This window comes from Dasypus novemcinctus, chromosome 7 (genome assembly GCF_030445035.2).
Source record: "Dasypus novemcinctus isolate mDasNov1 chromosome 7, mDasNov1.1.hap2, whole genome shotgun sequence".
NCBI lineage: Eukaryota > Metazoa > Chordata > Mammalia > Cingulata > Dasypodidae > Dasypus > Dasypus novemcinctus.
This window is the reverse complement of record NC_080679.1, coordinates 27,945,020-27,958,582: the sequence shown is the minus strand read 5'-3', so window position 1 is coordinate 27,958,582 and position 13,563 is coordinate 27,945,020. Positions and strand designations below refer to the sequence as shown.

Genomic DNA, 13,563 nt, shown 5'->3' with positions numbered 1-13,563 from the left:
CCATCCAGGTCTGTGGCATTGTCTCTGATGTTGATGGTATCCCATAGTTTCAGTACTCATAGCTCATCCCTCCCATGTTGATTGACATTAGGTGTTTTCCAATTTTTTTCACTGTTACAAATTTTACTGCTACTATTCTCCTTCCCCAAGTTCTTTGTGAATGCAGCATCTTCTACTATCTCTCTAGGAGAGAAATGAAATCCCTGGGATGAAGAGTATGTACTTTTTAAATTCAATAGAATCCCATGAAGTAGCTTTCAAAATCAGCACACTAATAATTATCCTCCTGCCCAGGGTGGGGCAGAGGCCCCTGGCTGACCTGCCCAGCACCCATCCCCATCTCCTTTTCCCTTAGCCCCTTCCACAATAGGAGCTGAAAAAAGGAAATACTTTCCCAGGCCTTCCTGCAGCTCAGGGTGGCCATGTGACATTGCTTGCCAGAAGGATACAAGTGGAAGTTATCTAGGAGCAGAAATATGGTTCTGGGGAGACTTGCTTTCCTGATATAAAGTAAGGACATGGCGGAGCCATTTCTCCTCCTTTCTTTTCTGCTTTGAGATTTGGTAGCCTAGCCCAGCTGAGACTATGAGGTTATAACCAGGAATGACAAATCAGCATGCTAAGGAAAGATGCCAGTACAGGAACACAGAAAGAGCCAGGGTCGCTAGTGGTATTACTGAGCAGCTGGACCGATGTTAGCAGTCACCTATTCTGGGTATCTTATTATAAAAGAAATGGAAACACTTTGCTGTTTAAGCTCCTGCTAGATGAATATCTGTTACACTTAGCTGAACAAAAACCTAAATGAGACAGAGTATTGGTGTCAGGTACCCCCTTTTTTCCTTTGATTTAACTTCCCTTTTCATAAGCGATTGGTAAAGGTACAACTTTTCTATTACTCTGTTGAATAATAAAAATGATAATGTCAATAATTCATTCACTGACTACTTTATATGCATTACCTTGGATGCTTACAAGATCTTGAGAGGCACGTTGATTATCTTTATTTTAAACATGAGGATACCAGTGACCAGAGAAGCTAAGCTACTTTCCTGTATTCACAACAGATTCTGATCTAGTTCTGGCTGATTCCATAGGTTTCCAGCTTCTTAAAGTCAGGTATCCAGGATGGCATGCTTAATCCAGTAAGAACAGTAGCAGCATGTCACATATGTCTGGGGCCATGCCCTGAGCAAGGTGCTTTCACATATTACCTCTCTTGATTGAACTTCTGTTCTAGATAAAGAGAAAAGAAGTCCCAAGCTTTGAATGTAGTGGATTTTCCTTATTTGCTTACATCATTAGGATCTGATTCCTTGTCCTTCCACCCCACTGTTCCATTGTCAATGCCAAGGACAATGGGGAACCCCATTGGTTTCGACCAGTAGCTGATGGTCTTGCCCCCAGCTTTGCCTCTTACCGTCTGCTCTGAATCCTGGTCTTCTGGCTTCTGTCCTTGTTGCCTCATCACTGGATCCTGACCCTTCCTAAATCCATCTGAAATGTTGGGATGGTAAATCTGCCTGCTTTTCATCTTTGGGTCCTTTCATTGTCTCCCCTGATGCAATCTCAAGAAATTTTAAAGAAAATACTGTCTAAAAGAACACTCTCTGAGTGTATGTCTGAGCATATTACCTTCCTATTTAATCATCTGATAACCTTGAGCAGATTCACAAAGAGAATTAAGGGAGAAAACCAGTGGCAGATGCTGTCACTATGCAAACTTGGGTCCCTATTCAATGAGAAAGTCTCATTGCCCCCTTTCCTTACCCCACCAACCAACATGCCATGAATTTTGTCATGAATATATATGAAAACCATTGTGTTCATGATGGCTTGGGGGAGGGGTTGCAAGTGACAGACATCCAGCTTAGACTAATAAAAGCAAAAAAGGAATTTATTGCCTAATGTCCTGGGAAATCCAGTAGAAAAACCAGTTCAGTCCTGTTTGCATCAGGAGAAGTCAGGACCCTTACTCTCCTGCTCTGCTTTGAGAGTCTCTACTTGACTTTATTCTGAAATTAGCTGTTTCTCACATAGTAGAAAAGGGACTTTCATGAGCCCCAGTCTTCCAGCCTCCCAGTGAGCAAACTTAGTGGATGGAAACTGTTTTCCACTAGCTCTGGTGAAAAAAAATCCCAGGGAGGAATAGGATTGGTTTGCCTTGAGCCTCATGCCCATTTATGAATCAATCCCCATGACAGAAATACAAGGTACTTTGACTATCCAAACCTGGATCACAGTCCCGCTCTTACAGATGGAGTGGTTTTCTGGGTTCAGTCCTACCAAAACCACACGGTATGGGTTTCCTACGGGAAAAAGGGGTTCAGTGTGCTGGAGAGACCAAAGCAACAGGTGTTCCCCAAAATGATCTGAGGCATTATGGACAATATGAGGCAATGCCTCAGTCCTGGGGCTTTTGGGGCTGGTCAAGGGCTTGCATTAATGTCACTGTGATTCACTAGGCAGATGTGGATTCTCAGCTCATTTAGGGCAGTGACAACTCCAGAATTGTTACAACCCTTCTTTGAAGAGATATACAGCACCCTGAGGTGAAGGGTACTGAGGGTTCCTCTGTCAACAAATCACCCTCGGAGCAGCCCCTGCTGGGCTCAAGGAGGTGATATCTGAAATCTAACCTCTAGGCAAAAGGGCTGCTCAAACCAGGGAATGTGGGACATTACAGAGCATGGAGGGCCTGTGGGAGACAGACCCTTCCTGACCCTTTTCACCTGTTGCTTGGATCTCTTGGTCCTCCTGAGGAAATCCTCAGCACTTCTCAGTCAACAGGCCTGGCTCCATGTCACTTTTTAAGACATGCAGTTGTCATTCCCTCTCTGTATGTCTGTATGTCAAACATATACATGGCTGTGATCATCCTTACTAAAAGAATGTGACATTTCTCTCCACCTGCTCAGTTGTGCCTGAATTCTACCACTTACATGGTTACTCCTCTTGTGTAAGAATTATTTCCTCTTTGGGGAAGCGGATGTCACTCAAGCAGTTGGGTGCTCACCTATCACATGGGAGGTCCTGGGTTTGGTGCCCAGTGCCTTCTAAAGAAGACAAGCAAGACAGTGTGCTAACCCAATAGGCTGGTACAGCAAGCTGATGCAACAAGATGACACAACAAGGAGACACAAGGAGGAAACACAATGAAAGACACAACAAGCAGGGAGCAGAAGTGGCTCAAGTGATTGGGCACTTCTCTCCCACATGGGAGGTCCCAGGTTTGGTTCCTGGTGCTTCCTAAAAAGAAGACAAGCACACAACGAACAGACACAGAAAGCAGACACAATGAGCTCAAACAATGGAGGGGTGAGGGCAAGAAATAAATACATAAAATAAATCTTTTTTAAAAATGCAGCCAGTTTATTTGCAGCGAGGAAAAGTAAGCTTGTCAGGGATTTTCATGAGAAAATATTTTGATGAGCTGTGCTCAACCTCTCACTAGAGTCTAGACAACAAGATCCTTGGAAGTGGAATTATGTGGAATTATACCTAATATATATTTCAGATATCCAGTGCCTGGCTAGTACTTTCCATATAGTAGTTTCTCACCACATATATTACATCAATAATCTTCAAGCTACCTCCACATAGTAAAACTATGTTATACACAAGTATAACTGGTAATATTTTGGATAGGAGGGAGAACCAAGAAGCAAACATAGCCAACATTTGGGTTTAACATAGGGTCAAAATAAATGAACTGCTGTAGAACAGAAAATGGAAACCCAGAGTAGAGGAAATTAGAAAATTAGAGTAGGAAGCAAGTAAGGATATTTTCAGGGTCTGGATTGTTAGAAATCCTAATGAGGTTATTAACCTTCCCATAGGATGAGTGGCGGAGAAGTTCAGGTTGACCTTAGCTGACCTTGAGGGACAGGTGCAATAGACAGCATTTGGGTAACACCAGGCTGCTGCAGGGTTCATTCATCTTCCTCCAATGCCTCCTGAATCCAAATAAACTTTTTAAAGGCATTTCTGCTGTTCTTAGAGTCAGTAGAAGACAGCTGGTTGAAAGCCTAATGTATACATTTTAATGCTGCCATTTACAGCTGCACGGCCTCAGGCAAGGTGCTTAACGTCTCTGTGCCTCAGTTCCCTCATCTGAAAAATGGGACTAATAAGTAGTTCCCAACTCATGGGGTTGTTTGAGAATCGGATGAGTTAACAGATGCAGCAAGATTTGCAACGGGCTTGACATACGGGAGTACCATATGTTTAGCTATTTTTATTACTTCTCGAAGGTAGTTGGGAAAAAGGACAGTTATTAGAACAGAGCCTCAGCGTCCCACTTTCTCACTGCACAGATGCAGGGACAGATTACTCCTCCTTTTGGAGAGGGTGGCTCCAGAACGCCGATGCCCTGGAGGTGCTCTCAGCCCCGATGCCCACTGGGCCTTAGCTGAAGAGCGGAGGGACTGGACGGCCCTCCCTGCCGTCAGCACTTTTTCTCTCTCAAGAATTAAGAGGGGGGAAACAGACTTTGGCCCAGTGGTTAGGGAGTCCCTCTACCACATGGGAGGCCCGCGGTTCAAGCCCCGGGCCTCCTTGACCCATGTGGAGCTGGCCCATGAGCAGTGCTGATGCGCGCAAGGAGTGCCGTGCCACACAGGGGTGTCCCCCGCGTAGGGGAGCCCCACGCACAAGGAGTGCGCCCTGTAAGGAGAGCCGCCCAGCGCGAAGGAGGGAGCAGCCTGCCAAGGAATGGCGCCGCCCACACTTCCCGTGCCGCTGACGACAACAGAAGCGGACAAAGAAACAAGAGACGACAACAGAAGCGGACAAAGAAACAAGACGCAGCAAATAGACACAGAGAACAGACAACTGGGGGAGAAGGGGAATTAAATAAATAAAAATAAATCTTAAAAAAAAAAAAAAAGAATTAAGAGGGCATGGGGGCAGAGTGAACTTGCTTCTTTTTTCTTCCCCAAACCCTACTCAACCCTGCTGCTCCTCTTCCTTGAACACCTACAGAGCCCTTGGGTGGGAATGGGTGCGATGGGGAGGAGTTTCGATACGAGGTTCCAGAGGCTCAAGGTCGACTGGGGCTCAGGGGCTATTGAGTCCTGTGGGCCTCACCTGATGGGGACTTGGGCAGGAAGAAAGCTTCTACCCAGCATAACCACTTCTTGGTTAAGGAGTAGAGAGGATGTGTGGGAAGGATAAGAGGCCCCATGAAGAAGGATGCACGATGGGACAAGCAGGTGCTTAGCTAACCAGGCAGCCACCAGCACAACGCAGCCCAGATCTCGGGTTCAGATTCAGGGTGACGCCAACCCCAGAGCCTAACCACCTGGAGTCTTTTTGGAGTCTCACCGATTGTTCACAGCACCCCGAGCACTGTCCAGTTCCCACGTGCCATTCTGCCAGTAAGGGTGCATGAGACGGTATGGGGAGAAGGTGTTAAGACCATTGCATCACTGCTGTAAGATACAGGTAAAATCATTCTTGATTGCTTTTTATTAATAGGCAGGATGATTTGAGAAAAGGTGAGGAGGAATAAATGCAAAATATTTCTATCCCACCGCACCTCCACCGCCCTCTGCCCTCTCCCCTCCACAATAAAACGACTTCTGCTAACAAAGCACATGATTACACTTAGGGGTTGTCTATTGCTGTGTCAGACTGTGTCTCTGCCCTTGTTGTTCCACATCACTCACTTGGAACCAGAGACAAAAGTCTAGTCCCCAAATAGGATTCCTTTTTATAGGTACCAGGGGCTGGAGATTGAACCAGGGACCTTGTATGTGGCAAGCTGGTGCTCAACCACTGAACCACATTGGCTTCCCTGAGTTGGTTTTTTCATTTGTTTCTCTTGTTGTTCTTTTTTTCTGTTTGTTTTCTCAGGGGCACCAGAAACTGAACCCAGGACCTCCTATGTGGGAGGCAGGAGCTCAACTGCTTGAGTCACATCTACTCCCAAACAGGATTCTTTTTTTTTTTTTTCCCCCTCTCAGAATGAGAGGCCTCTGTGACCCCTGATGGGACCTGGTCCTTTGCCCATAAAATTGTGGTTGAACTGTATCCATTGCCCTTCCAGAATTCTCTAGTGCCGAGATATAGCCAACATTCCATTATAGGAGCTTCCATTCATCCAGGATATTATCCGGACACCAAATTAAATATTTCCTATGTATTACCTCATAGGGGAAATTGAGCTAAATAAACATTTCTGTCCCCTACAGAACTGAAGTGCCCTGTGAATCATCAAAGAAAGGCAACATGATAGTCACTACAGTTTTGATGATTTACATATTTTGTTGCATCCCAATACTTTTTTGAAACTACAAAGTCCATGTAACATCTATATTTTCTATAAATATGAAATTAAACTGAAAGACCTGTTCCTAGACCACGCTGAAAAAATTGACACCTTTACATGGGATTATTTTTACAGTTTTGCTGGCACTCCCTGGTTTATATGTTTTCTTTCTACACTCTCATAAGGTGACATTGCCTGGCTGATGGCTAGCTCCGTGGAAGGAGGGTCAAGTTGAAGGGAGGAGAGCATTTGCCCACTGCCTCATGATATTTCCAAGCCCCCTCCTGGAGACCTGCCTGGGTGCTGTTCGTGGCTGTGCAACAGAAAACTCTCAAGGAAAAGAGGTTCCAGGGCTCACTCAACTGCTGTGAAAAGACAGGAAGGGATAAAGCTCTCCAAATTTCCTCTGGCACAAATAGTCTCTTCTTCCAAGATTCCTGGGCATGGGCCTCTTTGACTCCAAGGTATCCCTCTGCCCGGAAGCCAAGAAGAGGCCCAGGATCCCAGAGCTTCCGCTGTAGGTTCCCACACACGTGCACATGTGCACATGCACCCACATTAACACACGCCCACGGGCCTCTGTGGAGCTCCCCCCTCTAATGTACACGCACCTGCTGGCCTCTGTGGAGCTCCATCCTCTAAAGTATACACACCCGTTGGCATCTGGGGCACTCCATCCTCTAAAGTACAAATACCTGCTGGCCTCTGTGGAGCTCCATCCTCTAAGGTACACACACCCACTGGCCTCGGAGGAGCTCCACCCTCTAAAGGAACATCCCTGCCTGCCCTGCCCAGCCCAGGCTGTTGAGTCTTTCCCCCATCTGCACCCTCAAAGGAAGAATTGAAAATACTCTGATTTCTTGATTATATAAGAGACCCTAGGTATGCTGCAGATACAAGGGAAAAACACGGAAAACAGGACACCAGTGATAGGGAAAGAAATTTTATTTTCAAGCTTTTAAGAGAATATTACAAACAACAGAGAGTTTTAAAAAACCCTAAAAACTAGTTTAAAAAAGTACTTGACAGTGTCCTTTTAATACCCATGGATGACATGGCTGTTGTGCAATGATGAAAAACTGCAGGTGACCACCCAGTGGCCTGCCCTGGCAGGGTCCTTGGAACCAGCAGGTGGGCTCCAGGGACAGAGCTTCTTCCCAGAACTTCTGGGCTGGCCCAGGGCATGGGAAGAACCAGGGGGCACATAGCTCTGGAGCACTAGCCAGCCACATTGCCTCTTTGGGGAGGACCCAAAGAGCAAGGAATACTTAAGCTGGTCTCTCCACTCCTCGGGCACATCCGGACAACATCCTGCCAGGCACTGCAGCAGCTCTCCTGGCTGGGAGGTGCCCTGTGGGGGGGGGGGGGGGCCAGACCTGGGCATGTGCCAAGGCAGGGAGAGGCATGGCACTGAGCGGGTCCTGGCCGCGGGTGGAGCCAGCAGTTTGGGAAAGTTGCTCCTGGACTGACTGCTTCAAAGGCTAAAGCCACTGCAGCAGGCCTGTGCTTAAGCTCCCCACCGGAAAGCTCTAGTCTTCTCTAGTTGTGTGTTTCCTGTAAACATCTTGGAACCAAATCAACGTAAAGCATAAAGGAACAAGGGCACAAAAAGATACTCATTTCCAAACCTAAGCCTTCTTTGCGCCTACCTGAAATTGGGAGTTTCCATTTGGGAGGTTTTGAAGGAAGGAGGAGCACCCCACCCTCTGGCTGCACACCCCTACATCTCCTTCCCTGTACCACCCCCACCCCCACCCCAGGATCCCTAAAGCCACTTGAATCAGCGAGTCCTGCCCACCCAGAGGCCCCCAGAGCTGTGCATCCATACCTGACATTGCCCGCCCCAGCCACCCCCTCCCATCCCACTGCCCTGGGAGAAACAAAAACAAACCGAGGTTAAAATGGGAGCAGGCCGTCAAGACTTCTCCTTCCCGCTACCTTTGCCTTTTAGCTCCCTCCACATACACAGGTGGGCACCGCACCAAGGGACCCTCCCCCAGCCTCTGCTGCTCCCTGGGCTTTTGTGGATGTGTGTCGGTTGTTGTTTTTGTTGCATTTTGTTGCGTTTTTGTTTGTTTGTTTTAGGGTCAGTCTGTATTGTACTTTGCTGTTGAGTTTTGTCTTTTTTTTGTTGTTGCTGTTCTGGTTGGAAAATGGTATCCACTGATTGGAAGCCACAAAACCCGCTCACCGCCAGCCCCACTCCTACCCAGTCCTGCCTCCGGAGCTCCAGAAAGGCCAGCCACCCTCTCCTGGCAGCTGTCTGCTCGGGCCCTGGGTGCCACCTCACCTGTCCCACCTGCTCCCCAGCCAGGCGGCGCAGCGGTCCGGGCCCCCCTGCCCAGTCTCCTGACTTGGCTCAGGTCTCTCCTTTCACACAGTTGTGACTCTCATGACGAGCTCTCGGCTGCTGCCCTGGGCGCTCCGCTGTTCGTGAGGTCTTAGGTGACTCAAGATGTGCAGGATGGTGTAAGCACAGTGGTGATCGGACAGAGGGCCTGAGGGGTGGCTGGCAGCCCGGGCAGGGCCTTCCTCGGTGGCTGGGGTGCCCGCAGCCTCCTGGTTGGAGGAGGGGGCATTGGCCTGCGGGGATGAGGAGGCCCGGGGGTTTGTCCTGCCACCTGACTTTTGATCCTCCAGGTCTTTTGTCTTGTCATAGTTCAGCACTTTCCATTGCTGGTTGACGGCCTGCCACCGTTTAAAGATGCGGTACACTGAGGGTCCCTCATGGATGATGAGGCCTGTGGCCATGGGGAGAGAGAAAAACATGGACAAGTAAGAGAAAGCAAGGCCTGCAGGGAGAAAACCACAGTCTCCCTTTATTTACAAATAGGTCCAGGCTTTGGGATAAGCTGGTCTTTTATCGGTTTCGGTTTGCTCTTTTCAAATTGACCTTTCAGCTCTTAGCCCGTCTCTGGATTCCCAGGCTTAACAAGTCTTCAGTTGGTAGAAGGTGGAGGGCTGCCATGCCGTGTTTGTGAAATACCACCCATGTGCCTTTGCCTACCTCTACTCCACATCCCCCATCCCGGCTTGACAAAATCCAAATTCATCCTTTGAGGCATAACATAAATATCTTTTCCTTCCTCTACCATGTATCCATGGCACCCGAGACTTAGCAGATGTTGAATGAATTGTGTGATTTCAAAGGCACCATAAAAGAAATCCCACGTTCCTTCCATGCCTGCTGAATGGTTAACTCTTTGCATGAATTGCCCAGTGCTATTGAAATACAAAATCCCCTTGAGAGAAATAACTTTGATGCAGTTATATTGGCTAGTGGCTGTGGTATAGTAAGCCAGAAACCAGCCACACCGGGCAAATAAATCTATATTGCATGCCTGCTATGTGCAGTGAGCTGGACAGGCTGAGTCTTGCCTTTAGATAGCTTATTTTTAGTGGAGAGAAACACAGTAGGACTGTAAACAAGTCAAGAAGACTATATCAGGTGCTGATGAAAGCTAAGAAGATAAAGTAGGCTACAGGGGTTGAGAGATCTGTTTTAGGTAGGGTGATGAGAAAGACCTTTTAGAGGAGGCAGTAACTGAGTTCTTAAACAATGAGAAGAAGGAATCCTTGCAAAGATCTGGGCAAGAGCACATTAGTAGAAGGAACTGCAAGTGCAAAGGCCAAAGGGCAGAATGGGGTGAACAAGGGTCAGAAATGTCAATGTGGCTAAGGTGCTGTGAATGAGTGGGAAAAGTGAGGGAGAGAAGATGGGCAGAGGCCAGTCTGTATTAGGGCCTTGTAGGCCATGGAAAGGGTTTTGTGTGTTATCCTGAGTCTAATGGGAAGCCACTGAAGGATTTGTGTGAACAATAAACTGAAGAGGGATAAGAGTAGGAACAGGGGACCAAGCAAGGGGTTGTAGTCCTTCAAGTGGAAACGTTGGGGATCAAGCCTACGGTTATGGCAATGAAGAGGTGAGAAATCATTGTAGTCAGCATATACATTGGAGCAGAACCTACAGACTTGCTGAACAAGGAGGTGTGAGGGAAGAGAAAATTCAGCACAACTGCAAAGCTTTTGATCTCAGCGGTGGGATGAGTAGAGGTAAATTTACTGAGATGCAGAGGCACAGGGTAAGAGAGCGTGGATTTGGTGGAGTGGTGGCAGTCGTGACCGTATTAGGTTCCTGTTGCTGCCATAACAAGTTACCACAACTTTATTCTTTTTCAGTTCTGGGGATCAGAAGTCTAAAATTAATCTTACTGGGCTAAAGGGTTGGTTCCATCTGGAGGTTTTGAGGGGAGAATCCATTTCGTTGCCTTTTTCAGTTTTTAGAAGTCATTCAAATTCCATGGCCTTCATCCTTACGTCATTCCAACCTCTTTTTTTCCATCATCACATCTACTATACTCTGTCATTAAATTTCCTTCTCCCTCCCTCTTATAAGGACACTTGTGATTATATTTAGGGCCCACCCAGATAATCCAGGATAATTTTCCCAATTTAATCACATCTGCCAATCCCTTTTGCCATATAAGATAGCATTCGCAGGTTTCGGAAATTAGGACCAGAAATCTTTGAGAGCCATTTTTTAGCCCGCTACAGTGATTAATAGTTACATTTTGGTCATTCTGAGTTTTAGATGCCTAATAGGAATCTAAATGGCGGAGTCAGGTGGGCAGTTGGACATATGAATCTGAAGCTTAGGGAGAGGTCTGTCCTAGAGATAGAAGTCATCGGTATAGAGGTGGACTTTGAAGCCTTGGGAATGATTGAGATCTTCTGGGGAAAGAGGGTAGATAGATAAGAGAAGAAGGCAAATGATAGGGCCCTGGGGCTACCCAGGATTAGGAGTTTGGGGAGGCTTTGTTGGAGGTGGAGCCAGCAAAGGAGGCTCTAAAGGAGCAACCAATGAGGTAGAAGCAAGACCAGAGGAGGGGAGACCCAGAAGTCTAGAGAAGTGCCTGTTTCAAGGAAGGAAGTGTGACAACTATTTTAAATGCTGTGGAGAGAACAGGTCAAGTAAAATGAGAAGTGACCGTTGCTCAGTGGGCAGATATAGAAGTAGCATGTTAGAAGTAATAGTAAGAAAACCAGGTAGTTCTCATCCAAATGCATATTTTTCCTCCATGAAGCCATCAGCTAAGAAGATGGAGATAAGGGAGAAAGTTTTAAATATTTGAGGAGAGAGGAAAAGGTTGGGAAATAATCATATTAGAAAGTGGGAATTAATTTACTGGGGAGATGTGGTAGAACTATCTGGCAGTGTGGCGTGCCCATTCAAGATCTGTGTCTATAAATTTGAAGTGAGCCTAGATATTGGTTGTATGATTCCCACCCCCACCCTCACCCCCTACCTTTAGCAGCTTGCTTAGGTGCACGTGTGGAGTAAGAGGAAAGTTGGGTTTAACTAATGTAGACTATTTCCAGGCAAGCTAGATATGTGAGAGAAGAATATGGGAATTATGAATGTTTGCAAGGGAGTGTTTATCATGCTGGCTGATGGAATCTAAATTGAGGGGGAGGGAAGAGCAGAAATAAAAGGAATAGAGAAAAATGGCAAATGGTAGGGTCAATGCTAGGAGGGCTTAGTGATTTGGAGAATTTCTTGAGTGAGAATACTGAAGTCAGTGAACTACAAGGAGGGGCAGAATGGATGTTTAGATCAAGATTTTGGAAGTGGTGTGGTTATTGGTGATGACAATGCCCGAACACTTGAGTAGGGGATTATGGTGGGCTGGAGGAAAAGACCTTTGGAGTAATGGGAAAGCCAGGGGACTGGGTATGTGATTTGCATCAGCCATCCTCAATGGATCAGAACAAATATATTTTATAACAAATATATTTTAATATCCCCTCTCCTATGCTGAAATGAAATTTATAAGATAATATAAGCTATTTTTTCTTTATAAAAAATGCCCTGATATAATGCCCTGATAGCATAAAGAAAAACAAAGGGAAGTCATTTATAACAAAATAATATAAACTTCAACATAAATACTGGGCTATAACTACACTAAAAAACTAAGTCCCATACATTTCCAGAGTGCTCCCTGGGGGATGGAACCATCTCTGCTGAGAACCTCTGATATGCATAGATGCTAAGAGAAATGGTGAATTAGAGGGAGTATATAGGTCAAGGGCATCAAGGAACGTGGGGAGTGAGCAGGTGGTCAGTAGCCAGCAGCATCAAGAAGAGGAAAGGATGATGACATTCACTTTAAAGGGCTGGAGTTTCTGCAGGATAGTGGCAATGGGATAAAAGGAGGATCTGGAGCCCACCTCCAGGCCCCATGAGATAGAGTGCAGGGGAGAATAGACAAGCACCACTTGAGACAGCCCCAGGAAACAGTGTCTTCAGGAGGCAGTCATGTTTCAGTTAAAGGAGGATGACAGGAACACTCAGAGAAGAGGTTGCTAATGATGGACTATGAGCTCCAGAGGGCATGGTGGAGGGGCTGCAGAGATGGGGTCACAGGAAAGGGATGCTTGTCCATATAATCTGGGTTTGAGGCTTAGCCCTGTAATGAGTAAGATGATTGGGATGCATGATGGCAATCGTCCTGCAGCAACTGGAAATCTAGGGGTGGCTGGTCTCGCCCCTGGGGGGAGCAGCTGACTCACAGGAGCCATGGGTGATGAGCCACTGCAGCCTCCTCCATGCAAAGCAAAAGGACTGGATGGGTACCCTCTAAGCTTTTCATTCCCAACACACTGATTCTAGGCACTGAGAACAGTCGCCCACTGCCACTTTTTCCTCCATTATTCCAACAGTTCCTGAAATGGCACTTTGCTCTGCAAGTCTTTAAGGGTTCACTGAAGCAGAGACAGTCTCCCTGGGCCCAGTGGTTGCTAGCCATTTGTTTGGGTCATGGGCTCCTTTGAGGATCTTATGAGAACTAAGGACAATCTCTCTGGGCAAAACGCAGACACGCAGAGTTTCCTTACAATTTTAGGGGATTCAAAAATCTCCTGAAGACCACCTGTGGACCCCTTGATCTGGGTGAACTTATTCTGTACAAGTAGAACTCCTCTCTGTCTCTCTCTGTCACCCCTTCCAAATGTGAAAATCCTCATTATTTCCATCAAACCTTTGAACATGTGCCTACACATCTTTGGCACTACTGCCATTCACTTGTTCATTTATTCCACAAGCCCTGCCTGAATGCTGCCATGGTGCTTCCCTAACTTGTAGAGCCCTCGAGCTAGCTCTATCACAGCACCTAATGATGCCTTGGTAATGGTGGAGGAGACAGGGGCTTGGAGGAGAGAGAGGCTAGATCTTCTGAAGACCTAAACTGACTCTTCCCAGTAAGAGCCACTACACCTGATTCTTGATTAGC

The 13,563-nt window shown here is 46.7% G+C and overlaps 1 protein-coding gene across 1 annotated transcript in view; it reads right to left on the bottom strand.

The window, feature by feature from the left end:
* Nucleotides 1–7,198: 7,198 nt before the first annotated feature.
* MARCHF4 (membrane associated ring-CH-type finger 4) overlaps nt 7,199–13,563 on the bottom strand; it is a 109,177-nt gene continuing 102,812 nt past the window's right edge. Inside the window, exon 4 of the mRNA XM_004478685.3 lies at nt 7,199–9,012. Coding sequence (XP_004478742.2) covers nt 8,645–9,012 — 368 coding nt within the window. The 3' untranslated portion in view covers nt 7,199–8,644. The remainder of the gene's footprint in view (nt 9,013–13,563) is intronic.